Source organism: Chiloscyllium plagiosum, unplaced genomic scaffold (genome assembly GCF_037043375.1).
Source record: "Chiloscyllium plagiosum isolate Xiang-an unplaced genomic scaffold, Cpla_swu_hap1 HiC_scaffold_31, whole genome shotgun sequence".
NCBI lineage: Eukaryota > Metazoa > Chordata > Chondrichthyes > Orectolobiformes > Hemiscylliidae > Chiloscyllium > Chiloscyllium plagiosum.
In genome coordinates this window covers 12,478,156-12,503,058 of record NW_028270169.1, presented here as the reverse complement: position 1 = coordinate 12,503,058, position 24,903 = coordinate 12,478,156, and the positions used below count along the sequence as shown (strand labels likewise).

Here is a 24,903-nt window from a genome sequence, read left to right as displayed (position 1 = left end):
CGAGTACGGTCAGAACATCTAAAAGATATTTAGACAGGTTTGTGAACAGGGAAGGTTTAGAGGGATATGGGCCAAATGCAAGCAAATGAGCCTAGTTTAGGAAACTTGGTTGGCATGGACGAATTGGACCAAAGGGTCTGTTTCCTTGCTGTATGACTGCAATTTCAACAACATGCCAGAAGCTTGACACCATCCAGGTCAAGGCAGTCTGCTTGATTGGCACTACATCCAGGAATGTTCAGTCCTTTCACCATTGCAGAGCAGTATCAGTGAATACCACCTGCAAGGTACTCTGCAGAAATACACCAAGGTTCCTTTGGCAGCACCTTCTAAACTCATGACCCATTACCACCCCGATGGACAAGGGCAGTAGATAAATGGGAATACCACCACCTTCAAGTTCCTCTCCAAGCTACTTACCATCATGACTTGAAAATATATTGCAGTTCCTTCGCTGTTATTTGATCACAATCCTGGAGCTCCCTCCCACACAGCACTGTGGGGGGTACCTACACCAGTTAGACTGCAATGGGTTAAGGAGGCAACTCACCACCATCTTTCTAAGGGTGACTAGAGATGGACAATTAATGCTGGCCCAGCCAGCAATTGCATCAAAACCCAAGTAAGTTGGACTCCGTAAATGACCAAAGAGAACACTAGTTTTTTGTAGCTAAGCCACTGTAAGCTAACATGCAGGGGCAGCAGTTGGTCTGTTTAGAAGACTAATCAAATGTTAGCCAGGTTTGGTCAAGTCTTGCTTCAATTGTAAAGGAGCTTGATTAGACTGCACCTGGAATAGTGTGTGTAGGTTTGGTCTCCTTTCCTCAGAAAGGAGAGAGAGTGCAACAAAGGTTCACCAAACTTGTTCCTGGGATGAAAAGATTGTCCTGTGAAGAGAGACTGGATAAACTGGGTGTTCTCCAGAGTTTCGAATAATGAGAGAAGATCTACAAAATACTCCAGGATAGTCAGGGTGGATGTAGATAAAGTGTTTCTCCTGTTTGGGGAGTCTAGAATCCAGGGGCCTGGGTTCAAAATGAAGGGAATGCTATTGAGGTCGAGAAGAGGAAAAGTCTTTTTGCTCAGGATGTGAATCTTTGAAATTCTCTACCTCGGACAGCTGAGTTTATTTAAAGTAAAGTCATAGCGATGTACAGCATGGAAACCGGCCCTTCGGTCCAACTCATCTATGCCAGCCAGATATCCTAAATTCACCCAGTCCCATTTGACAGCACTTGGCCCATATCCCTCTAAAACTTTCCTATTCATCGACCCATCCAGATGCATTTTAAATGCTGTAATTGTACCAGCCTCCACCACTTCCTCTGGCAGCTCATTCCATACACACACCACCCTCTGTGTGAAAATGTTGTCCCTTAGGTCCCTATTAAATCCTTCCCCCTCACCATAAACCTATGCCCTCTAGTTCTGGACTCCCCCACCCTGGGGAAAAGACCTTGACTATTCACCCTATCCATGCCCCTCATGATTTTATAAACCTCTATGAGGTCACCCCTCAGCCTTTGACGCTTCAGGGAGAACAGCCCCAGCTTAGTCAGCCTCTCCCTGTAGCTCAAACCCTCCAACCCTGGCAACATCCTTGTAAATCTTTTCTGAATCCTTTCAAGTTTCACAACATTCGCCCGATAGCCGGTTTATAGATTTCTGATTACCAGTGGTGTGAAGGGGTATGAGGATGATGTGGGTAAAAGGCGTAGAAGTGTTCAATCAGCTATGATAGTATAAAATGTTGGAACAGGCTCGATGAGCTGAAAGGACTATTCTTGTTCTGTTATTTGCCCATTTTACTATTCGTTTGATAAGCTCGAGAGAAATATGAAGTGCTAACTTGTGTACTCTCTCTCCAGGGAATAATTCTGCCACAGATTGTCACTGGTTTAGTGGCTAATATTTTCAATGCTGGGATAAATTACATCCTCCTGTATGTGCTGACACTGGGCGTGCCGTAAGTAGCGCAAAGTTTTCTTTTGAAAAGGAAATAAAATGAAACCGCAACCATGTGTCTGTGATAGATCTTCCCAGTATTTCTGTTTTCATTTCTCATGTATTTCCTCCCCACTGTTACCCAGGTTGTTCATGTGAAAGGCTGTATAAATTCGTCATGATTTGGAGATGCCGGTGTTGGACTGGGGTATGCAAAGTTAAAAGTCACACAACACCAGGTTATAGTCCAACAGGTTTAATTGGAAGCACTAGCTTTTGGAGCGCCGCTCCTTCATCAGGTGATTGTTGAGAAAGGAGCAGCGCTCCGAAAGCTAGTGCTTCCAAATAAATCTGTTGGACTATAACATGGTGTTATGTGATTTTTAACTGTATAAATTAGTGCCACTATTCTCTAGTGCTGTCCCTCCCCTTCATTTGATGATTTCACCAGCTGAGATTGTTAGATAAATCTCTAGGTTACACGAAGGGCAATGGAATAGACACCATCTGCCATGGTCTGAATGAATGGTGCGGCATACTTGAGAAGCTGAACAGCCTCTTCCCTTTCTATGTGCTGGCGAGAGCTCTCATGTGAGAGAGTGCATTGAGGGACACGGACAAATGCCAGTGACAACTGCCCAAAGTCTACTGGTCGTCTTGTGCAGAGTTGTCCTCGACCGATTGCTACAAACTGGTTCATTCCACCATCCAGGGCTACGTGCTGAGGTTTGTACTAAAGCTAAGGTAGCCATTACAGAGGCACCATGAGGGAAAGATTACTGCTTTTCTGTCATTGTACTCTGAGGGTCTGGAAAACTTTGAATTGCTTGAGTTCTGTCTGAAAAATGTACACTGGTGAATATCAAGAGCATTGCAAGTTGTATTGAGGTGCCGAACAGTGGAATCTCGTGTATGAAGAAAAGTTTATTGCACTTCTCGGTTTGCAGTCATAGCGTGTGGGATAAATTAAGGAGTCATAGAGATGTATGGCATGGAAACAGACCCTTTGGTCCAACTTGTCCATGCTGGCCAGATATCCTAAATTAATCTCGCCCTATTTGCCAGCACTTGGACCATATCCCTCTAAACCCTTCCTATTCATGTACCCTGTAGGGAGATACAGTAGCGCCTCGACTTACGAACTTAATCCATTCCGGGACCCGGTTCGCGAACTGAAAAGTTTGTGAACTGAATCAATTTTTCCCATTTGAATTGATGTAATTCCAATTGATCCGTTTCGCCATGTCATACTGCTTAGCGAGATCAGATACGCGAGCACCATTCTCATGTTTAGCTGTTATTTCCTTCTTCATTTCCACAATAATACGTTTAGGCTTCTTAACACCACTATCACTACCACTTTTCACTTTTTTGGGAGCCATAATGAGGGCTAATTTAATGCAAAAAACAAAAAAAAGTGTAAGAATGCTTGGACGTAGTAACGAACGTTGTTCACAGCGTGTGCGCCAAAGATGAACTGAATGAGATTCAGCGGGGCCCGAGAGCTTTTGCGTTCAAAGTGTGCGTAGTAAAGCAGAACAATGAAACCACGTGGTTGCACACGGGCTTTTTGCGTTCGTACCTTCATTCATACCTTGAATTTCGTACATACGTTGAAGCAAAATTTTACGTACAATCCTGTTTGTAAACCGATTTGTTCGTGAACAGGGTCATTCGTATGTCGAGGCGCTATTGTAGTTGAATTTTTATTGCAAGTTCTGTAATATTCAGTTTGAAATAGTATGTATTTTTTGTTTTGCCAATTTTCTGCATAACTTGATATATATCCCTCAGCCAGCACCTAGAAATCTTTACCCCTTTGCTGTCAATGGAACTCTACTGGGTGCTCAATGGCTGCCCGTGTCCTACATTACAACAGTTCAGCCACACTTCATTGGATGTGAAATGCTTTGGGATGTGCCACGGTTATAGAATGTACCACATTAAATACATCGGTGCCAGTTAATATATAAAAGCAAGTTTCTTTTAAAATCTGCTTTTGATATGGTATGCTATCCTTGATTTGGCAGGTTTGAAGTGGCATTTAATGAGTGAACTTCATTTATTTCCAGGGGCTCAGCTGTTGCCAATGTTGCCTCTCAGTACTGTCAAATGATTCTCCTGTTCATATACATTAGATGGAAAAAGTTGTATGTTGAGACCTGGAAAGGTAATAATTATTTGTTTCTGAGCAACTTGAGTGGAGTATAAATACCAGCACAGATTGGGAGGGTTGAATGGTCTGCTTCTGTTCTGCACATTTCAACTAATTGCGTGTGTGGTTTTCTGCCTTTTTCCTTTTCTTTTTGTGACTTTTGCTGGGGTCACGGGGTCTAGCATTTGTTCTGTACTGAATGAGTGAATACAAACATTGATACAAAACAGAAAATGCTGGAGAAACTCAGCAGGTCTGGCAATGTCTGCAGTAAGAAAGCAGAGTCAATGTTGAGTTGTCAACTCTGCTTTCATCCCATGCGTGATGCCAGACCTGAGTTTCTCCGGCAATTTCTGGTTTTGTTTCAGATCTCCAACGTTCGCAGTTCTTTTGTCTATCTTGTGTTGAGATGTTGAATGGCAGCAAGTGACTATTTGAGTGGATTTTGGACAAGTCTCATTGGTCTGATCTTCTCCAACGATTTTGTATAAACACTATCTATCAAGAAGCCTCTCCTTTCACCTTCATTTTGATTTGCTCCCCTCCCTCCCTATCTCTCCATCACCTTTTCACTGCCCTTAACTGGTTTAGCACGTATTCGATTGGAGATCATGGGTGATTTACTGGTGGTTAATCAATGAAAAAATATCACTGATTTCAAGTTGGAGGAAACAAAAACATTCAGTTGTGTGTAGGAGCATTGCCTGACATATAAAATCGCTGGTAATAGGCGAGATGTGGCAATAGTAGTGAGTGGGTCCCCTCCTACCTTGTTGAGCTGCTGTGGTCAATTGCAATGCCCCTTCCAATACTAGCTGAGACATAAGGTCAGCCCTGAGACCATTCCTCAACCCAGTGGCTCAAGCTCATTTCACAATATTGCATTAACCTTTTGCCACCTAGGGAATTATAACAGAATTTGAAGATTACACATTCTGGAGACTTGCTTCATTGAGCTGGCAAGTGGAAACCCAAAGAGAGAGGGAGGGCACAACAGACAAACAGCAACTTCTCTCGGGCAGCAAGCCTTACGGAAGCTGCCATATTCTGGTGGGGGACAGAGTGAAAGAATAGGCATTTCCCATGGCCATGTGACTAGGAATGTGCAAGCAGATGCCATTACCTGTAGGTACAACGCACCCCTCATCCTCCCGATTTCAAACTGTGTACAAAAATATTAACAACGTTAACATACTGTAACCCAAACCAAGAAATGCAAGGGACCCTTCACTTTCTGATCATAACTAAGCTAGTAACACACCATTCATTTTCTTTTTTTTTGAAGGAGAATAGTCAGGTGTTCTATTTCCAGAATGCCTCATCTCTGGAGCATTGGTGGCATGGTGGCAGTATCACTGGACTAGTAATCCAGAGGAGAAAGTGAGGTCTGCAGACGCTGGAGATCAAAGCTGAAACTTTATTGCTGGAACAGCACAGCAGGTCAGGCAGCATCTAGGGAACAGAAGATTCGACGTTTCGGGCACATGCCCTTCTTCAGGAATGAAGAAGAAGGGCATGTGCACGAAACGTCGAATCTTCTGTTCCCTAGATGCTGCCTGACCTGCTGTGCTGTTCCAGCAATAAAGTTTCAGCTAGTAATCCAGAGGCCCAGGCTAATGCCATGGGTTCAAATCCCCCCACAGCAGCTGGTGGGAATATAAAATTCAAATATAGTTATTTGGTTGAATTCAACTTTTATTCTGGTCTGCAATTCATAATCTGAATTTTTTTTCTTTCTGCTCCTCCCTTCTTACCTCTGTTTTTAGAAAAGGAATTTACTGATTTTTGTATTTCTTTGGATGTTGTCAACTCTATCATTTTGTTCTTGCCTAGGATGGTCCGTTGACTGCTTGCAAGAGTGGGGCCGTTTTATAAAGCTGGCAATTCCCAGCATGCTGATGCTGTGTATTGAATGGTGGACATATGAAATTGCAATTTTCCTTACGGGTAAATAACGTCTCGCTGAAACCCCCGAGCTTTCTATCAATCAGGACACAAAAGTCTTTTATGTTAGGCATACATCTCTTGAAACTTCCAGTGAAATAATTGACTGCCAAAATGTAATTTAATTATGACAACTTGCATTTATGAAGCATCTTCAAAAGAACATATGATGATTCACTTGAACATTATTGAACACGGAGGAGACACTAGGACAGGTAACCAGAACTTCATTTCAAAGAAGTATCTCAGACGAGGAAAGAGTGAGAGAGGTAGAGAAGTGGAGCATTTTAAGGAGGGAAATTTCAGATCTTTACGGCCAAAGCAGCTGAGAAAGAATGACATTGAAAGAGTCTGAAGACTGAGCGTAGGAGTGGACTTTATCACCATCCATCTTTAATCAATGGGGTAGTGAACCAACTTAGAAAACAGACAAAATGCTAGATAATAGCACCAGTTCTGTGTACACTTCTGATCATTGGGCTGCAAAAGAGGTTTGCAACATTTGGAGGTGGTGCAGAATTTGGCCTGACTCTGGTTATAAGCGGGTTGTGTTTTGAAGAAATGTTTTTACAATCTTGACCTTCGCTCCACAGAGCAGAGAAATAAAGCAATAGCTTGTATCTCCATAGCTCCCTTCAAATGTAATAAAACTACCCAAGGTGCTTCACAGGAACGTTATCAAACCTGAATTTGATGCTGAGTCACCCAAAACAATATTGGAGCAGATGCTCAAATGCTTGGTCAAAGAAGTAGGTTTTAAGGAGGCAAAGGGTATAGAGGTTTAAGGAGGAAATTCCAGTGCTCATAGCTTGGCAGCTGAAGGTGCAGCTCACCATTTTTGCTTTTAAACCATTTGCTCTATTTTCCATATTGTAACATCTCCCTATCAGTCGCCAAAGTCTTACCAGACCATAGAGCTACTGTCTCACCTGAGAGTCATCACACCTTCGGCAAGGGGAATAGTTGATAAAGAGAATCCTGCATGGTAACCTCAGCCAGTCTGGGAATTGAACCTACTCTGTTGGTATCACACTGTATTGTCAACCATCCATTCAACTAACTGACCCCCTCACCCTTCACTACACTTCAAACAAAATGTGCTTATAACAGTCAAACACTTTAGGATGCCTTGAAGTCATGCAAGTCGATATATCTATACAAATCTTTATATTTTCCTTCCTTTGGCATTTCTTACAATATTAAAGTCTGCTGTATTATTCCATTTATTACAGGATTAGTTAATGAAGTAGAACTTGGAGCACAGGCCATAATTTACCAAGTTTTATCAGCAGCATACATGGTAAGATTGGTATTTGTTGAGGTTGCAAATTATTAGCTTAATTGTTTCAAACTAGAAATTGTTGCTTCAATGCAACATATAGAACTGTGTAGCTATTAAAATATATTTATGGTGTCATATTTCATAAAAAATGTCATTATTTACTGAATTCATTTTTGTTTTTCCATTTATCGGGACCATCACTTTTATAATTGGCAGTGGTAGTTTGGACATGCACCATGCACAATTGCTTCTCTGATTGTTTATGGTTATTCAGTGTAACTGTTAACATCTTCATAGAATCCATACAGTGTGGAAACAGGCCATTTGGCCCAACATGTCCATACCGACTTTCTGAAGAGTAACCCACCCAGACCCATTCCCCCATGCCTATATTTACCCCTGACTAATGCACCTATCCTACACATTCCTGAACACTATGGGTAATTTCCCATGGAAATGGCACATCTTTAGACTGTGGGAGGAAACTGGAGCACCCGGAAGAAACGCACGCAGAAATGTGGAGAACGTGCAAACTCCACACAGACAGTCACCCGAGGCTGGAATTGAACCTAAAACCCTGGTGCTGTGAGGTAGCAGTGCTAACCACTGAGCCACCATGCCGCCAGGTCTTGAACCTGGTACCACTACTGTTTCTACCCATTTAGATATTAGTAATTAACAGCCTGTTCAGATGTGATATTATACACCTCTGGAGCAGTTGGGACTCCAACCCAAGTCTCCTAGCTCAAGAGATAGAAATGCTACCACTGCAAAGTGAATAAATCTTATTTCTAACTTCTATTCATTGCACTCCAGCAAAAAAAACACATCACTGCCAACTGAAGCTTGTTGAAAACAATCACTTGGTGCCCAGTTTTATTTTGCCTTCTTCCCTCACTACTGAGACCAAATAGTCAGCACTCATAACATTCCACTAGTTTTTATTTACGATTCTGTAACCCGCATTAGGTATTCAGTTTTGATGGAACAAAAGTAAAATATCGCACAGAGGAATAACATGAGGAAAATAGAGTCAGCTGTAGTTGTGGTTATGATGCTGTTGTTTCCCCTACAGATCCCTCTGGGGTACAGTGTGGCTGTCAGTGTTTGCGTGGGGAATGCGTTGGGTGCTGGAGACTCTGCACAGGCTAAGACCTGTGCCAAAGTCGCTCTGCTGTGTGCTGGTGAGTGCTTGGTTTAGAATTTGTTACAACGGTGATGCGTTACCTGCCTACAGTCTCCAAAGAGAATTATTTGTCTACAAAAAGAAATTCCCAGGGCTTATGGAAATGGGGCGAGCCAGAACAGGTGTGGTGGACTGAATGGCCTCTATTCAAATGCAGTGTAATCCATTGCCTCAATTCCTTGTGCAGTTTTCAGTAAGCATTATATTTCCTGCTCCCTCTTGTTTTCAGGAGTCAACATCTTGCTCTACCATGCTTCCCCACCACCACCACCACCACCAAAAACATGAATTTGGAGGAGCCAGTGTTGGACTGGGATGGACAAAGTTAAAATTCACACTACATCAGCTTATAGTCGGACAGGTTTATTTGGAAGTACACAAATGTCTCTGACATGGGAAGGTGCTTTTTGTTTTGCATACTATTTTCCTACAACCCAAGATGGCTTTGTGCGTGGGAAATCATGTCTCACAAATTTGATTGAGATTTTTGAAAAAGTAACAAAGAGCATTGATGAGGGCAGAGCAGTAGATGTGATCTATATGGACTTCAGTAAGGCGTTCGACAAGGTTCCCCATGGGAGACTGATTAGCAAGGTTAGATCTCATGGAATACAGGGAGAACTAGCCATTTGGATACAGAACTGGCTCAAAGATAGAAGACAGAGGGTGGTGGTGGACAGTTATTTTTCAGACTGGAGGCCTGTGACCGGTGGAGTGCCACAAGGATCGGTGCTGGGCCCTCTACTTCTTGTCATTTGCATAAATGATTTGGATGCGAGCATATGAGGTACAGTTAGCAAGTTTGCAGATGACACCAAAATTGGAGGTGTGGTAGACAGCGAAGAGGGTTACTTCAGATTACAACAGGATCTGGACCAGATGGGCTAATGGGCTGAGAAGTGGCAGATGGAGTTTAATTCAGATAAATGCGAGGTGCTGCATTTTAGGAAAGCAAATCTTAGCAGGATTTATACACTTAATGGTAAGGTCCTAGGGAGTGTTGCTGAACAAAGAGACCTTGGAGTGCATGTTCATAGCTCCTTGAAAGTGGAGTCGCAGGTAGATAGGATCGTGAAGAAGGCGTTTGGTATGCTTTCCTTTATTGGTCAGAGTATTGAGTACAGGAGTTGGGAGGCCATGTTGCGGCTGTACAGGACATTGGTTAGGCCACTGTTGGAATATTGCGTAATTCTGGTCTCCTTCCTATTGGAAAGATATTGTGAAACTTGAAAGGGTTCAGAAAAGATTTACAAGGATGTTGCCAGGGTTGGAGGATCTGAGCTACATGGAGAGGCTGAGCAGGCTGGGGCTGTTTTCCCTGGAGTGTCGGAGACTGAGGGGTGACCTTATAGAGGTTTACAAAATTATGAGGGGTAGGGATGGGATAAATAGACAAAGTCTTTTCCCTGGGGTCGGGGAGTCCAGAACTAGAGGGCATAGGTTTAGGGTGAGAGGAGAAAGATATAAAAGAGACCTAAGGGGTAACTTTTTCACGCAGAGGGTGGTACGTGTATGGAATGAGCTGCCAGAGGATGTGGTGGAGGTTGGTACAATTTCAACATTTAAGAGGCATTTGGATGGGTATATGAATAGGAAGGGTTTGGAGGGATATGGGCCGGGTGCTGGCAGGTGGGACTAGATTGGGTTGGGATATCTGGTCAGCATGGACGGGTTGGACCGAAGGGTCTGTTTCCATGCTGTGCATTTCTATGACTCTAAGAAGAGAGCTAGCTGTAGTCACCTTCCTAACCATGGACTGCAGTGATCTGCCCACTCTGTCCTCTCATTCCACCAGATATATGCACATTCAGCACACGTAGCTCCCTCCTGTAATTATGTGTTAAAAGTGTCCGTCACTTTTGAGATTAAAGTTTGCCTCCCCTTTGTCTTTTTTTGAGATAATAGTCTAGTATTAAAGCTAGACTGTTAATCCGGTAACTCAACCCAGGGACCTGCATCTGAATCCCACCATGGCAGCTGGTGGAATTTAAGTTAGATAAAAACCTGGAATTAATAGTCTAATGAAACAGTTGTTGATTGTCAGTAAAATCCGGCTGGTTCATTGCCCTTTGAGAAGGAAATGTGTCTTTTCCCGGTCTGGCCTATGTTTGACTCCAGACCCACAGCAATGTGGATGATTCTTAACTGCTCTCTGGACTTTTAGAGATGGGTAATAAAAGCCACATCCTGTGTATGAATAAATTAAAACTATTGTATTAGGTAATTTGAATCATTATTTGTCAGGACATCATAGAGTCATAGAGGTGTACAGCACAGAAACGGACCCTTCAGTCCAACTCATCCATGCTGAGCAGATATCCTAAATCAATATAGTCCCATTTGCCAACATTTGGCCGATATTTCCTTTCAAACCCTTCCTAGTTATATGCCCTTTCGGGTATCCTTTAAATTGTACCAGCCTCCACCAATTCCTCTGGCAGCTCATTCCATACACACACCACCCTCTGTGTGCCCTTTAGCTCCCTTTTATATCTTATCCCTCTCACCTTAAACCTATGCCCTCTAGTTTTGGACTCCCTCACCCCTGGGCAAAGACCTTGGCTATTCACCCTATCCATGCCCTCATGATTTTATAAACCTGTATAAGGTCATCCCGCAGCCTCCGATGTTCCAGGGAAAACAGCCCCAGCCTGTTCAGCCTCTCCCTATAGCACAAATCCTCCAACCCTGGCAACATCCTTGTAAATCTTTTCTGAATCCTTTCAAGTTTGACAACATCCTTTCTCTAGCAGGGAGACTAGAATTGAATGCAGGATTCCAAAAGTGGCTTAACCACAAGTCCTGTACAGCCACAACAAGTCCTGCCAACCCCTGTACTCAATGCACTGACCAATAAAGGCAAGCATACCAAATGCTGCCTTTGCTGCCTGAGAGGAGATTTGATAGATGTGTTTAAAACCCTGAAGGGTTGAGACAAATTGGCCTCTTTCTGTTCAACTTGACAACCAGGCAACTCAAGTACGGATTATTTGTTTAATGGAGCCAATGGAAGGAAAATTAGCTGTGTCAATCTAAGGCTACACACTGCGAGGTGCCATAAGTTTCCAGCTTTTATAGATAGAGTAATAGTGATGTACAGCACGGAAACAGACCCTTCAGTCCAACCCGTCCATGCCGTCCAGATATCCCAACCCAATCTAGTCCCACCCGCCAGCACCCGGGCCATATTCCTCCAAACCCTTCCTATTCATATATTCATCCAGGTGCCTTTTAAATATTGCAATTGTTCCAACCTCCACCACTTCCTCTGGCAGCTCATTCCATACCTGCTCCACCCTCTGTGTGAAAAAGCTGCCCCTTAGGTCCATTTTATATCTTTCCCCTCTCACCCTAAACCTATACCCTCTAGTTCTGGACTCCCCCACCCCAAGGAAAAGACTTGGTCTATTTATCCTATCCATGCCCCTCATGATTTTATAAACCTCTATAAGGTCACTCCTCAACTTCCGACCTCCAGGAAAGCAGCCCCAGCCTATTCAGCCTCTCCCTGTAGCTCAAACCCTCCAACCCGGCAACATCCTTGTAAATCTTATCTGAACCGTTTCAAGTTTCACAACATTCTTCCAATAGGAAGGAGACCAGAACTGCACACGATATTCCAAATAACAAGTGACGGTGTAAATTGACTAAAGAATTAAAATGTGTGTTGACCTGATGTCGTGGTGATAGTTTACTCATTTCCCACAGTACATACAACAAGCATTGTTTGTGTTTACCCAAGGCTTTCATTATCTTTGCTGATTATATGGCCTAGTTATCGCCCTATTCTGTCTTAGTCGCTCCCTGCATTTTTCACCTTCCCCTTCTTTTAGTATTCACATCCCTTTATCCTGTTTCTGTACCCTGATTCTTCAGCTTTATCCCAGTTTACTTTTTAAACACTTGTGGCTGAAATTTTAACTAAGAGCTAACTTAAACTGATTCAACCACCATTGACTAACCTGCCCTTTGATAAATGTTCTCCCAAAAGAGGGGTGGAGCCATGTTATCATTGCCTGGTAGACAATAGGTGCAGGAGTAGGCCATTCTGTCCTTCGAGCCAGCACCACCATTCATTATGATCATGGCTGATCATCCTCAATCAGTATCCTGTTCCTGCCTTATCCCCATAACCCTTGATTCCACTTTTGTCCCAGTTATCATTTGCACAATGCTCAGGTCTGATCTGAGCACCACACAGATAAGCCAATATTGGAAATGGTGTAAATGATCACATCTCTCTCAAAATCACCAACACCATTCCATCTTCTGCTGCTGGTCTCAGAGGCAGACAAGATTTTTGAAGTCTCAGCTCCTTTTCATGACTCATTGATGCAGTGGTGATGGCGGATGGGGGTATGGTTTGATACTCTCATGAGCAACGATGTCAAAGTCTTGACCTAGTGTTTTGCGCAATGTCCCTGACAGTAGTTGGGGACTGGAATGTCAGGCCATTCTTTCCCAGGAGCCATTTTGCCATTTTTCCTGCCTTCAGTGTGTCGAGTAACGTGCTGTAGGTTGTGAGCAAATCACCACCTAATAAAAGCAAAATACTGCAGATGGTGGAAATCTGAAACAAACACAGAATGCTGAAGAAACTAAATAGGTCTGGCAGCAAAAAGAAAAACCCATACTGTCAGACCTGCTGAGTTTCTCCAGCATTCTATCTTTTTGTCCCAGTTACTACAGGTTGGTTATGGTTAACTCTATAAAACAAAATCTGTTTTCAACTGTGACTAATGCTCCTCATGACTTTTTTCCTTTCACATCAATATAGGTGCATGTGTCACTAATTAAGGTTATTTTATAAGGTCCGATCCATTTTAGCACAAATCCTAATCCAGTGCAACCTTTACAAAGACTTTTACAACCTTTACATAGCTGTCTTTTCGGTTTCTCAGCCTGTTCTCTTGCTGCCTCTACTTCCACATTGTGTATAATCTGCTGATCCCAAACATTTTGTCTCAGTCTGTGCAGTTCCTTGTAGAGGTCTCTCTCAAATTGTTTCACTCTATCATGGGTCCTTGTTATAAGTCACAACATCCTCTGGCAATGCATCACTCTTCTTGTCTTTAGCTCTTATGGAGTGAATCTAGTTGCTCCACATTGCCCAGAGATCCATTCGGATACTGGGCAGTAAATCTAGCCATCCCTGCTCTGCCTTCTGGATGACTTTATTTACCACACTCTCTAATGTTCTATTCATTCGCTCTGCCATCTCCAAACTCTGCAGAAGGAGACATAAAACTTTTGTTTATTCAGAGTAACATAGCTTCCTTCATTGCTCATTGTCAAATATGCTCCTGGATCTGAATCTATCTGTAATAGTGTTGTAGGGATCTACCATGCTTGGTAAAAACAATGACTGCAGATGCTGGAAACTAGATTCTGGAGTAGAGTGGTGCTGGAAAAGCCCAGCAATTCAGGCAGCATCTGAGGAGCTGGAAAATCGATGTTTCGGGCAAAAGCCCTTCATCAGGAATACATGCTTGAGTTACAGTAATGGTTCAGCAGTCTTGGCCAGACAGTAGGCATTCCCTGAGTAGGTGGGAGAGGTCCCATGAAAACGATTTGTAACTTCTTTGATGGCCCTTTGGTCTGGGTTGACAAGACCTAGTGGCCCTGACTGGTCTTCCTGGGTTGTATTAGGCACATACCTAGTATTGCTGACAGTGTTTTGCCATGTCTTTTCCCATTCTTTGCCCCACCTCATGTGCCCATCCTCCCCAGCATGACGTCACTCCCATGGTGTGCATTTCCATGCTACAGAAATGTAGAAATTCAGAGCAGGCGTAGGTCATCTGACCCTGCTCTGCCATTCAGTATGATCATGGCAGATTATCCAACTCGGTCCCCTGTTCCTGCCTTCCCCCCCATTCCCGCTGATCCCTTAACCTGAAGAACTATATTTAGCTGCTTCTTGAAAACATTAAATATTTAGGTCTGGTGAATTCCACAGGCTTACCACTCTCTTGATGAAGACATTTCTCCTGATCTCAGTCCTCAATGGCCTACCCCTCTCCTTAGACAGTGATCTCTAGTTCTAGACTCCCGAGGAACATCCTTTTCGTATTTAGCTGTCTGGTTCTGTTAGAGTTTTATATGTTACTGTCAGAGAGCACCCCCCCACCCCCACACTCCCCACTTTATTCTTCTGCATTCCAGTGTTTTTAGTCCTAACCAATACTGTCTGTTTTCACACATCACTCCTGCCATCCCAGGAATCAGCCTGGCAAACCTTTGTTGCACTTCCCGCATAGACACAAGATCCTCCTTGTAAAGATTAAAGTGTATGCATTACTCCAGGTGTGTTCTCACCAAGGGCCTGTACATTCTCATAAGGTTATGCTGAATGCGGGCTGGTGCTACCACCTTTTACTCTTCACCAGATACTATTGGCAGCGCCTATTCTTGGAATAGGTCCCTATTCTTCCCATCACTATGGTTGCTTTCTGTATCCCTATGTAAATTGACCATGTTCATCTCCTCTGGTCCAATTGTTGCTGCTGCCACCTGGTGCACGGAGTCTGTTCCAGCTGCTGCCTATTGATTACTTACTTGAATAAGGACCATTCCCTCTGGTGTGCCTTAACCTTTATCACTGCTTTCTCTCTATTGGTAGTCTAGTATCTTCACTGATTCCTGAATTACCATTTCATGCTGTATGTGACGTAGTCCTGTTTAACCCCATGCTACTGTATAATCAAGAAGTACCCCAAAAATGTAGCTCTTGTCAGTGTCAATGGTAGCCCATTGAGTCACCAAGCTAAGGACCCTGGGATATGTCATCCTGGCCAATCATAACCTGCTAGCTCTAGGAGTCTGCAGCACCAGTGCCTCTGGTACAGCACCTGCCTTCCCAGTCACCTAACTCCCAGGGGAGGAGCAACAGTGAAAGGGGTTAGGGGTTGGTAGTGGAATGGGGTGGGGGTCAGTTCCCGCAAGACAGTGAGAGTCCAGGATCGTATGTGAGAGCACAGTGGCAGCTGCCCGCAGCCAATCCCCTACCCTGTGTCTGTGCTCTCCATTGTGCATAAGTTATTGAAGACTGCTGTCCCCATCTCGGGTGAACTGACGTGCAGCCCCCACAGGTTTACCATAAGAAACTACAGAAGGTGATGTGCACAGCCCAGACCATCACAGAAGCCAACCTTCTGTCCATGAACTCCACTTACACGGCTCGCTGCCATGGAAAGGTTGTTGACATCATCAAAGTCCCCTCCCACCCCAGTAATACTCTCCTACAACCTCTTCCATCAGGTAGAAGATACAGAAGGTTGAACATACACACCAATAGTTTCAAGAACAGCTGCTTCCCTGCCGTTATTAGACTGATGAATGGGCCTCTCTAACTTCAAATAATGCTGATCTTGCTCATGTTAATCTTGCCTAGTGTACCCTGTGTGATGTAACCTGTTTGCCTCTGTCCAAGGTTTTTTTTCCACCCTGTGATCTGTATGTCCTCTCTCTGATCTGCTTGTACTGCTTGTAAACAAAGCTTTTCATGATACTTAGGTACATGTGACAATAAATCAAATCAACTCAATCAATAGACAGGTCTGCATCCTGGAGTGAGAATTGCAGCTCCAGTTGGAATAGGCCCTTGTGTGGTCTTTGATTGACTACTTGAGGGTCTTGGCTGCATAGGTTCCCCATGGAACTTGCATGAAAGAGCAGTGAACCCTTCTGTTAATTAAACCAAACACCCAGAAAAGCTCACCTTGTCTCATAATCTGTTAAAGTATGAGTGACCGAGAACTCCCAAATTCCACTATTTAAAAGAAATAATATCAATTTATTTTTTAACTCTTAGCATTAACGTTATAAACATGTATTCACAACTCTCAGCTCCCCTTTTTCTTAACTGCTTATTATCTGCCTCCAACTTTCTAACAATATGCTGTTCCAATAAAACACTTTAAAATTACATCAACTGAATTTCAAAACCACACAGCCACTATCATCTTCTGTGACTTTACTCTTCCAGCTGCTGAATTTTCTGGGTCGTCGTCTTTTTTTTTTTACTGCGAGCATGTTTCATATGAAAAGGTACCTTTGATAGAGAGGGTTTCCTAATTTCTTGCATCTACCTCGATGGCAGTTTCTCTCTCTCTCATTTCCAAAATGTCTACATTTTTATATCACATTGGTTCAATGTTGACAAAACGATAAATTGAAACACGATTGGGTTTTAGTATCCTGGGGCATAATTTAAACTGATTGGTTAAATTTGAATTGTTGTCAAAACAGTAATCCAAACTCAGGTATCCATTTCACAGCCAAATGTTACATATTTTCAATTTCCAGTACACTCTGGGACTGCCATCTAGTCATATCACACAGGTGCTTGTGATCTTTCAGTTCTCTCTCTCTCTCAAAAGTACAGTACACATCTTCAACCTCATAACAAAGAGTTGGGAATTTTCCATACCAGCCAACTACTTCCTTCACTGCTTTGATCCTGGAAGATTTCACCCTTGTCAAACTGTAGCTCAAGTGTTATAGATTGTAGGAGATTTAAACAGATTAACTTTTTTGAATATTTTGCGCCATGTTTTAATTAGCTATTTCATGTGGCTCTGTTCCAACAGGGTGCTGTGCTTTGCTGATCTCTCTGATACTGGCAGCAATAAAGGACGTGGTGGGTTATATCTTTACCACTGACAAGTCAGTAAAAGGAAAATTTTACAACCTGTAAAAACATGTTTGTGAGATTTTACAGAATTTACAAATGCCTCAGCCCTGACGTGCACCTCTTTCTTTCTCTAGAGAAATTATTCGATTGGTCGCACAACTAGATCCTTTAATTGCTACTTACCATTTTTTTGATGCCATGACTGTAAGTACATTTTAATGTTTCAAGCTGCAAGTTGGTTATTTATCAAAGATTTAGGACATGGGTTTCTTTGTATCCCATTTCCTGGTCAAAACATTTACAAGATAAAGGCAGGTTGCATTTGTTGAAAATGGCTCTGAAGGAGTTGATATCCATGCCCAATCTGATGATGTTGTCCATTCTTTGGGTAGAGATAGTCAAATCCTGAATGAGTGCCTGAAGGAAGCAGATGCAGATATTTTTTACTCCATTCAAACATGTGATGACACATGGCTAGGGAAGATGGTACTTGAATCTGTGACTTGAGACCCCTGAGGAAGGAATGCCCCTTACTGTGGTACAAGAACCATCTAACGTTAGCCTGGGGTTCTAGGTGACTAGTCCATTGACATCACTACTATACCCACACATCCAAAGAGTCCTATAAATAAATCTGCCAATGAAGTTGATGTAAATTGTGCTTGTTGCTATCCTACAATAAACTAACTTGTTAATGAGGCCAATTTGCCTTTTCCATGTCGACGTGTTGGCAGTTTCTCCTCTGTGGTAATTTGACAGGTCCGAGACTTAGGTTAGAAAACGCAGGACTGATGGCAGCAAACTCCAAAACCAGAATACCACATGCTTGTGTGGTATCAGAAGACACAGTCACATTAACACGGACTGTTGTCCAGCTTATACCATGCCAACTAGACATGATATCTTGGATCTTCCTAACATGTAACCCTTCTATCGTGGGTTAAGCCTTCAGCTTTTTCAAGGTTTCTTATTTTGAAAGTGTTGAAATGTGGCAACTTTCTTTGTTTATTAAGCCATAAATGAAGTTTAAAAAATTGTTCAAAATGCTGGAAGTGTTGTGAACAGAGCACTTGCATTTGACCTGATGAACGAAATGCAGATGAAAGTGTAGTGTTTTGACTTTCTTGTTGTTTCATTCAGTACAAACTGAAGAAATGGTAGAATGAGCCTTGAGGTTTTGCCAGTGTCTGTGAGTATAGCCATCTCCTTGTAGCCATTTTGATTCTGAGTTTGTACTTGTGGCTCCTTAGAACTGAGATCCATGGGGTCGTATTGTGTCCGTGCTTTATTTCTCCTCGCTGTCATGTTGGTGCTAGAGACAGGCACAGTGTATGAGGTGTCTGCATCAGAGGAATTAAAACAATCAACTGACCAGGGTGGGAGTGATTGATAATTGGATAGATGTTTTTTGTTTGCGATTCTAGGCTTTTGTCATGTGCAAAGCAATGTAGAATCTGATCTGTTACTTCACGGCCCTGGAGCTGAGAAAACTCTCCAGGAACACTTGTTTGTTGCTTTAATTTTTTTTCCCAGTTCTGAATCATATTACAGTGTGATCATCACTAATGCATTGGTGAACCGTATGATGAGGTTGAGATTCACGCTAGATCCCTACAGAGGAGGGGAATTACTTGCAGAGTTTACAGTTTGTGTGTCAGCAAAACCATTCCCATTTGAGAAGTCTGTACTCCCCTCATAGATGGATTGTTTCTGATTCCACTCTCTCTTTTAGCTTGATCATCATCTTTGGTGAAAATAACAGGAAATGTATCACATTCCAATGTTTGCATCATTGTCCTGCTCCAGCTGACCTTGTGACTGAAGCAGATTTTGGTGCAGGGTTGAGGGATTCCATGTGTGGCCCCAAAGTCCCAATCTTGTAAACAAAGTCCAGATCTGTCCCCAGTGAGGCACTGCCGAGGCCGGGGTTGTATCAACGTTTTTCTGATGATATAGTCCGCATTTGATGAGATTAAATTTGGGACAAGAATTCAGCAAATTAATATCAAAAGGGTTATCTAACTTTTAGTTAACATGAATTTAACAGCGTGTACGGGTGTAAGCCACACCTAACTAGCTATGTACTTCAGGTAGGGATACCTGAAGTTTGTAACATCAGCACTCTTGAAAGCTATACTGTTAATATATTGCATTTGTCTGCCTTACAGTGTGTGAGTGCTGGAATAGTAATAGGATCTGGGAAACAGAAACTCGGAGCCATTGTCAATCTAATTGTGTTCTACGCAGTCGGTTATCCTATTGGAATATCACTGATGTTTGCAGCTAAACTTGGCATCATTGGTAGGATTTTATTTTGAATATGCTATAATGTTGTTATCTGAAAGTCCTGTTGCCTGACTTTAAATTGGCAGGACTCCATGAGGGGGTAAAGGCATAGGCAGAGTGGATATTGAAAGCATGTTTCCCCTAGCTGTGGGATCAGAATAAACTAAAAGGCCATTTTGGACTGAGGAGAGAGGCAATATTTTACAATTTTGTGATGAGTCATTAGAATTTCCCAAATGCCTATTGAAGTCAATCATTCATTTGAAGACACTGGTTTTCTAGTTAACAACATCAAGGGATAATATGGGAATATGCCATTGTTGTAGAAGCTGTGATCTAGAATGGCAATAGGTAGGAGGGGCTGAATGGCCTCCTCCTCTTCAAATATTCCCATGATTGAAATACAGAGCAATTGGATCCTTTGGTCAGGATTGATTAGTTCATTTCCGCTCGATCAACAGTGTCGGTGCTACAATTGATGAATGCGCCATTGGGTGGAGTGAGTGAAAAGGTTTGCCCACTCCAGGTCATGATCCTGTGTACGCTCTGGACTTGATGTTCAGGTGGATGACCAGAACTCTGAATTCTGAAATTTTTGAGAGATTATCAACCTGAAACCCTAAACTTGTTTCTTTCTCCAATCCACTGAGTGCTTTCAGCGCCTTCGATTTTATTTTCAGATTTCAGTATCTGCAGTATTTTGTTTCTGTATGCTTCACTGATTGAAGACCCTGCCAACACTCTGTTCCTAGACTTACACCAGACCATGATTACTGCAGTGTCTATGAATCCGAAATAGCAACCTGGAGCTTCAGTTCACATCTCAATCTATCAAATTGTGATAACATATCTAGGAAAGACCTAATCTCATTGAATTTAGAATCATAGAATAGAATCCCTACAGTGTGGAAGCAGACCACTCAGCTCATTGAGTGGACTCTGAGCCTCCAAAGAGCATCCCGCCCAGACTGACCCCCATCCCCATAACCCTGCATTTCCCAAATGCCTGGGCAATTTCCCATGGCCAATCCACCTGACTTGCACATCTTTGGAAAGTGGGAGGAAACCAGAGTGCCCAGAAGAAACCCAGGTGGACACTGGGAGAATGGGCAACCCACACAAACAGTCGCCCGAGGCTGGAATCAAACCCGAGTCCCTGGGACTGTGAGACAGCAGTGCTAACCACTGAGCCACACACTCTGGTTAACGCTTGATGGCTCCGGAATGGGTCAGACTATTGCGATGGAAGAATGTGAGTCATTTTGTGGTGGAAATTGAATATGTCAGAGGATGCCAGACCACTGCAGCTTTGTGAGAACAAATGTCTGTGATAATTCAAGAAGGCAAGGGGTGAAAGTCCCAGAAAGGATTATGTTTTTGTTTATTGAAGTCAAACTGTGTGCTTGCAGGTCTGTGGTCTGGGATGTTCATCGCTGTCATTGTGCAAGTGATCTTCTTTCAGATAGTGATCTTTAAAATGAACTGGAAGAAAGCATCTGATCAGGTATGAGCACCTAAAGAGAATTAGATACTCCATAACCTTTGAATAACAAATCTGTTTTTCTTTGTTATCCTGCTTACTCCCTTGTTTCTCCCTTCTCATGTACAACAACCCAGTCAAATGTCCGATGTGCCCCCCACATGGTCAGTGAAGTCCTCCCCATTTGAGCTTAGTCAAGCATTTGGTGATGTGTCTCAGAATTCCAGGGAAAAAACTCCCAATCTGCCTCTGTTTGCTCTACCTGTTCCTCGCGCACTCCAGGAACCTAAGCAGAAAAGCCATGTTGACTGCTATTGCAATACTGAGGGGTGTGCTACATGGTCAGAGGTGCTGACGTTTGGATGAGTAATTAACAAGACCCTGCCTGGTCCCTCGGGTGTTGAAGGTCCAGTAGACACTAATTTGAAGAGGAGCACGGGAGTTCTGATACATCCTTGAATCCTGCCATTCAGAATAAAACTCAGTAATAAATAGATTAAATAATATGTTCATTTCCAAGCCAGTTGTCAAGAAATCCCAACCATGTCACTTCTTTAGTCGCTGTGGCATTTGCAATTAAATTCACCCAGGCTGGCAGACACCTCGTTACCAGTAACTGGAAACTCTAACTGCAGAGTACGTTGAGATGGAAATGTCAGCTGATGTGCAATATCAGCTACTCATCAAGTTAACGGAACTGATGACAGGTCACATAGAGAGCCTTGGGGTGTTTGATGGCATAGCACCACGACATACTGTTTTTGTCACTTGTTTATACCAATTGCAGTCGTAGTTCTACCTTTTGCCTGAAAGGGTAAAGGAACCAGATTCAAAGGCTTTCAAAAGAATATTAGATGAATGTTTCAAAGGGAACAATTTGCAGGGTTTTGTGGGAATGCATAAGGGCAAATTGGCCAACCCTGGCAAACACACTGAATCATTCTGTGATTCTAACAACTTTTGATAGTTTCCAAAATAATGTACACAAGGAAGAGGTTTTCTTTTTGTGCGAGTAGTACTCCCTATTGTAGGTACTGCCCACGTTTTTAATGAAAGTCTTGTGCTTTATTTTAAAGGCTCAGGTTAATGCGGGTGTGAAAAATGACATGGACTCCACAAACAGCCCCTCTGATGGTCAAACTGAAAATATTTTGCCAGGTACCACATTTTACCTTCGCTTTAAATTGTGTTCCACCTAACAAGTGTGTGCGTCTCTGAACCATTTAAACCCGAGGTCCATTTCTCTATAGCAGGCTTTAATTTTGCTATATGGAACACAAAAAGTAATTTAAAGATATATTTTGAAGTTGAAAAACATTTTCTGGAGTAATTGTGTTGCAATAAAATAGCTTATTAACATTATTTAAATTATTATATGAAACTGGGTCTTCAATTAATCCAAGGTTTGATTCAAGAGAATTTCAGAATGATGTCTGCCTGGAGGGGGACGGTGCTAGTAGCTACATCTATGCTTTACAAATAGATGTAGCTACTAGAAACGCACTTCTGGCAGAAAAACCAGGATGACTGACCTTTGGTCTTTCAGCCTTTGAATTGAACCAAAGGCAACGATTGCAAGGAATCATCCCGGTATCCATTGGTAACACATGATGCTGCATGGCTCCCACCAACGGTAGTTTTCATTCTTGGTTTGCCTGGAGTGTCGGAGGCTGAGGGGTGACCTTATAGAGGTTTACAAAATTATGAGGGGCATGGATAGGATAAATAGACAAAGTCTTTTCCCTGGGATAGGGGAGTCCAGAACTAGAGGACATAGGTTTAGGGTGAGAGGGGAAAGATATAAAAGGGACCTACGGGGCAACTTTTTCACGCAGAGGGTGGTACGTGTATGGAATAAGTTGCCAGAGGAAGTGGTGGAGGCTGGTACAATTGCAACATTTAAGAGGTATTTGGATGGGTATATGAATAGGAAGGGTTTGCAGGGATATGGGCCGGGTGCTGGCAGGTGGGACTAGATTGGGTTGGGATATCTGGTCGGCATGGACGGGTTGGACCGAAGGGTCTGTTTCTATGCTGTACATCCCTATGACTCCAAGTGCTTAAGTGATCATGGCCAGTAACGTGGCAAGTTCTGGTGACTAGTCCAGTCATTTTGAAATTGTAATTCCCCTTCAACACAGCAGCGATGCTGATGGGGACTGGTGTACCTCCATTGGCCAGGCTCAGAGAAGGGGAACAGGAAACCCATCTGAATTCCAGCAATACTCTGTTAGTATCAATCAACCCCCCGCCCAACCTGCCATTTCAATATAACTATCCTTGTTTTTTTTTATTTAAACCATAGTGATGTTTATAAATATACAATAATAGTTTCGTGGATAAAGAACCTTCTACTGGTCCAAAAACAAAAGGCCAAGTGATTTTCCATTGGTCTCAAATTTGAGATAAATGATTTTAGATCATAACCTCTGCCACGATTTGATCCATTTCTTCTTTCTCATTTTTATTCTTTGCCATTCACACCTCCTCCTAGAAATAACTTTTATTTATTTCTCCCATTACCTCTCCCTCTGGTTTTCGAACAAGAACCCTTTTGAAATTTAATTTCTTGTCCTCATTACCCCATCACAGACTTTCCATTTTGTTTTCTTTCTCTTTCATGGGATATCAGCTCCGCTGAGGTGGTAAGCATTTGTTCCCCCTTCCCTAATTGCCCTTGACTAAGTAAGCCATTGCAAACAGCAGTAAGAGTCAAGCATATTGCTGTAAGTAGGCCAGACCAGGCAAGGAAAACAGACTTGAAGGACGTTAGTGATGGGTTTTTGCAACAGTTGAAAGTGGGTTCATGGTCCACATTACTGAGGTGAGATTTCTCTTCTAGATTTATTAATGGAACTTAAATTCCACCACCTACCATGTTGGGTTTGAACTCATTGCCCCCAGGACAATGTTTCATAATGCTTTCTTCCAATGAAGTGCTATAGATCACTAAACTTTCTATATAAAGCTCTGTTGCTGTTTTGTTTTGTAGAAACAGATGAAATGGAGACCAGCACTGATGTTGAACAATTGATCCATGAGTGCAGTGCAACACAAGCTGGTGTTATCGTTGGTGATGTTTTGCCCATGAAACAACTGGTTATACGCCGTGGCCTAGCCTTGCTTTCAGGATCAATTGTTCTGGCAATTGGGTTCGTGATACACTTCACTGTCACAACAGATACATGAGCCCCAGTAAACACAGCGGAGGTGAAGTTAGGAGCAGCGGGTATGATAGTTTTGACAAAAAGGAAAGCAGAAGTCAGACGTGCGTGTAGAATGTTACTGTACAGACTGGACGAAGGATTGTCTCCTGCTTTAAATGTTTCTGTCAAATCCAGAAGCGGTTCCTTTAACATTCGTCAAAGTGACTGGGTCCTCCCCATTTCAAGTGCTCCCATTAAACACTGTGCACTTTGTCATTTCAAATAGTTATTGGAGGAGACTGAACAATATCTGCAGAAAGTCAACAATGTATCTTTTATGAAACTCATTGTTGAATGTGAAATAAATATATTTTCACCAATCTTTAAAGGTTGTTTTCCTGTGTCTACTAATCTTCAAAGTCTTTGAGCATTGTGCACAGTTCCTTTTATCTTGTGGTATAAAATAATGATTGAAAAGTTAAGGCTAGCATACACAATATTAACTCGGCAAGAGCCATGTGAAATACAAAGTCTATTGTTCCATTAATTATTGTCTTTATTCTGTATCATTAAGGGCAATGATCTAGCTAGCTTTGGAGTTTGTACTCTTCCTGACAAGGTGGGTTTCATAGCACCCATTCCATTGGTTGAACCATAGCTTTCTGCAAATGTTTTGTCTGTGGTGGCCTCAGAAATCTCAGCAACAAGGAAGAAATTTACTGGGAGCTTCCAGTTATTTTCAAATCTCTATTTTGTTTTTAGAATACAGAAGGATGTTCTTGGGCAGTCATTGGGACCGATTTTGATACACTTTCCCTCTGGTTTGTTGGGTTGTGAGAACACTG

At 42.6% G+C, this 24,903-nt stretch overlaps 1 protein-coding gene across 1 annotated transcript in view; it reads left to right on the top strand.

Moving 5' to 3' along the window:
- LOC122563930 (multidrug and toxin extrusion protein 2-like) overlaps positions 1-24,440 on the top strand; it is a 45,767-nt gene extending 21,327 nt beyond the window's left edge. Inside the window, exons 7-17 of the mRNA XM_043718199.2 lie at positions 1,869-1,966; positions 4,017-4,114; positions 5,933-6,046; positions 7,276-7,343; positions 8,401-8,509; positions 17,103-17,178; positions 17,281-17,350; positions 19,315-19,447; positions 20,842-20,936; positions 21,989-22,070; positions 23,905-24,440. Of these exons, the coding sequence (XP_043574134.1) occupies positions 1,869-1,966; positions 4,017-4,114; positions 5,933-6,046; positions 7,276-7,343; positions 8,401-8,509; positions 17,103-17,178; positions 17,281-17,350; positions 19,315-19,447; positions 20,842-20,936; positions 21,989-22,070; positions 23,905-24,101 (1,140 nt within the window). The 3' untranslated portion in view covers positions 24,102-24,440. The remainder of the gene's footprint in view (positions 1-1,868; positions 1,967-4,016; positions 4,115-5,932; positions 6,047-7,275; positions 7,344-8,400; positions 8,510-17,102; positions 17,179-17,280; positions 17,351-19,314; positions 19,448-20,841; positions 20,937-21,988; positions 22,071-23,904) is intronic.
- The last annotated feature ends 463 nt before the right edge of the window (positions 24,441-24,903 follow it).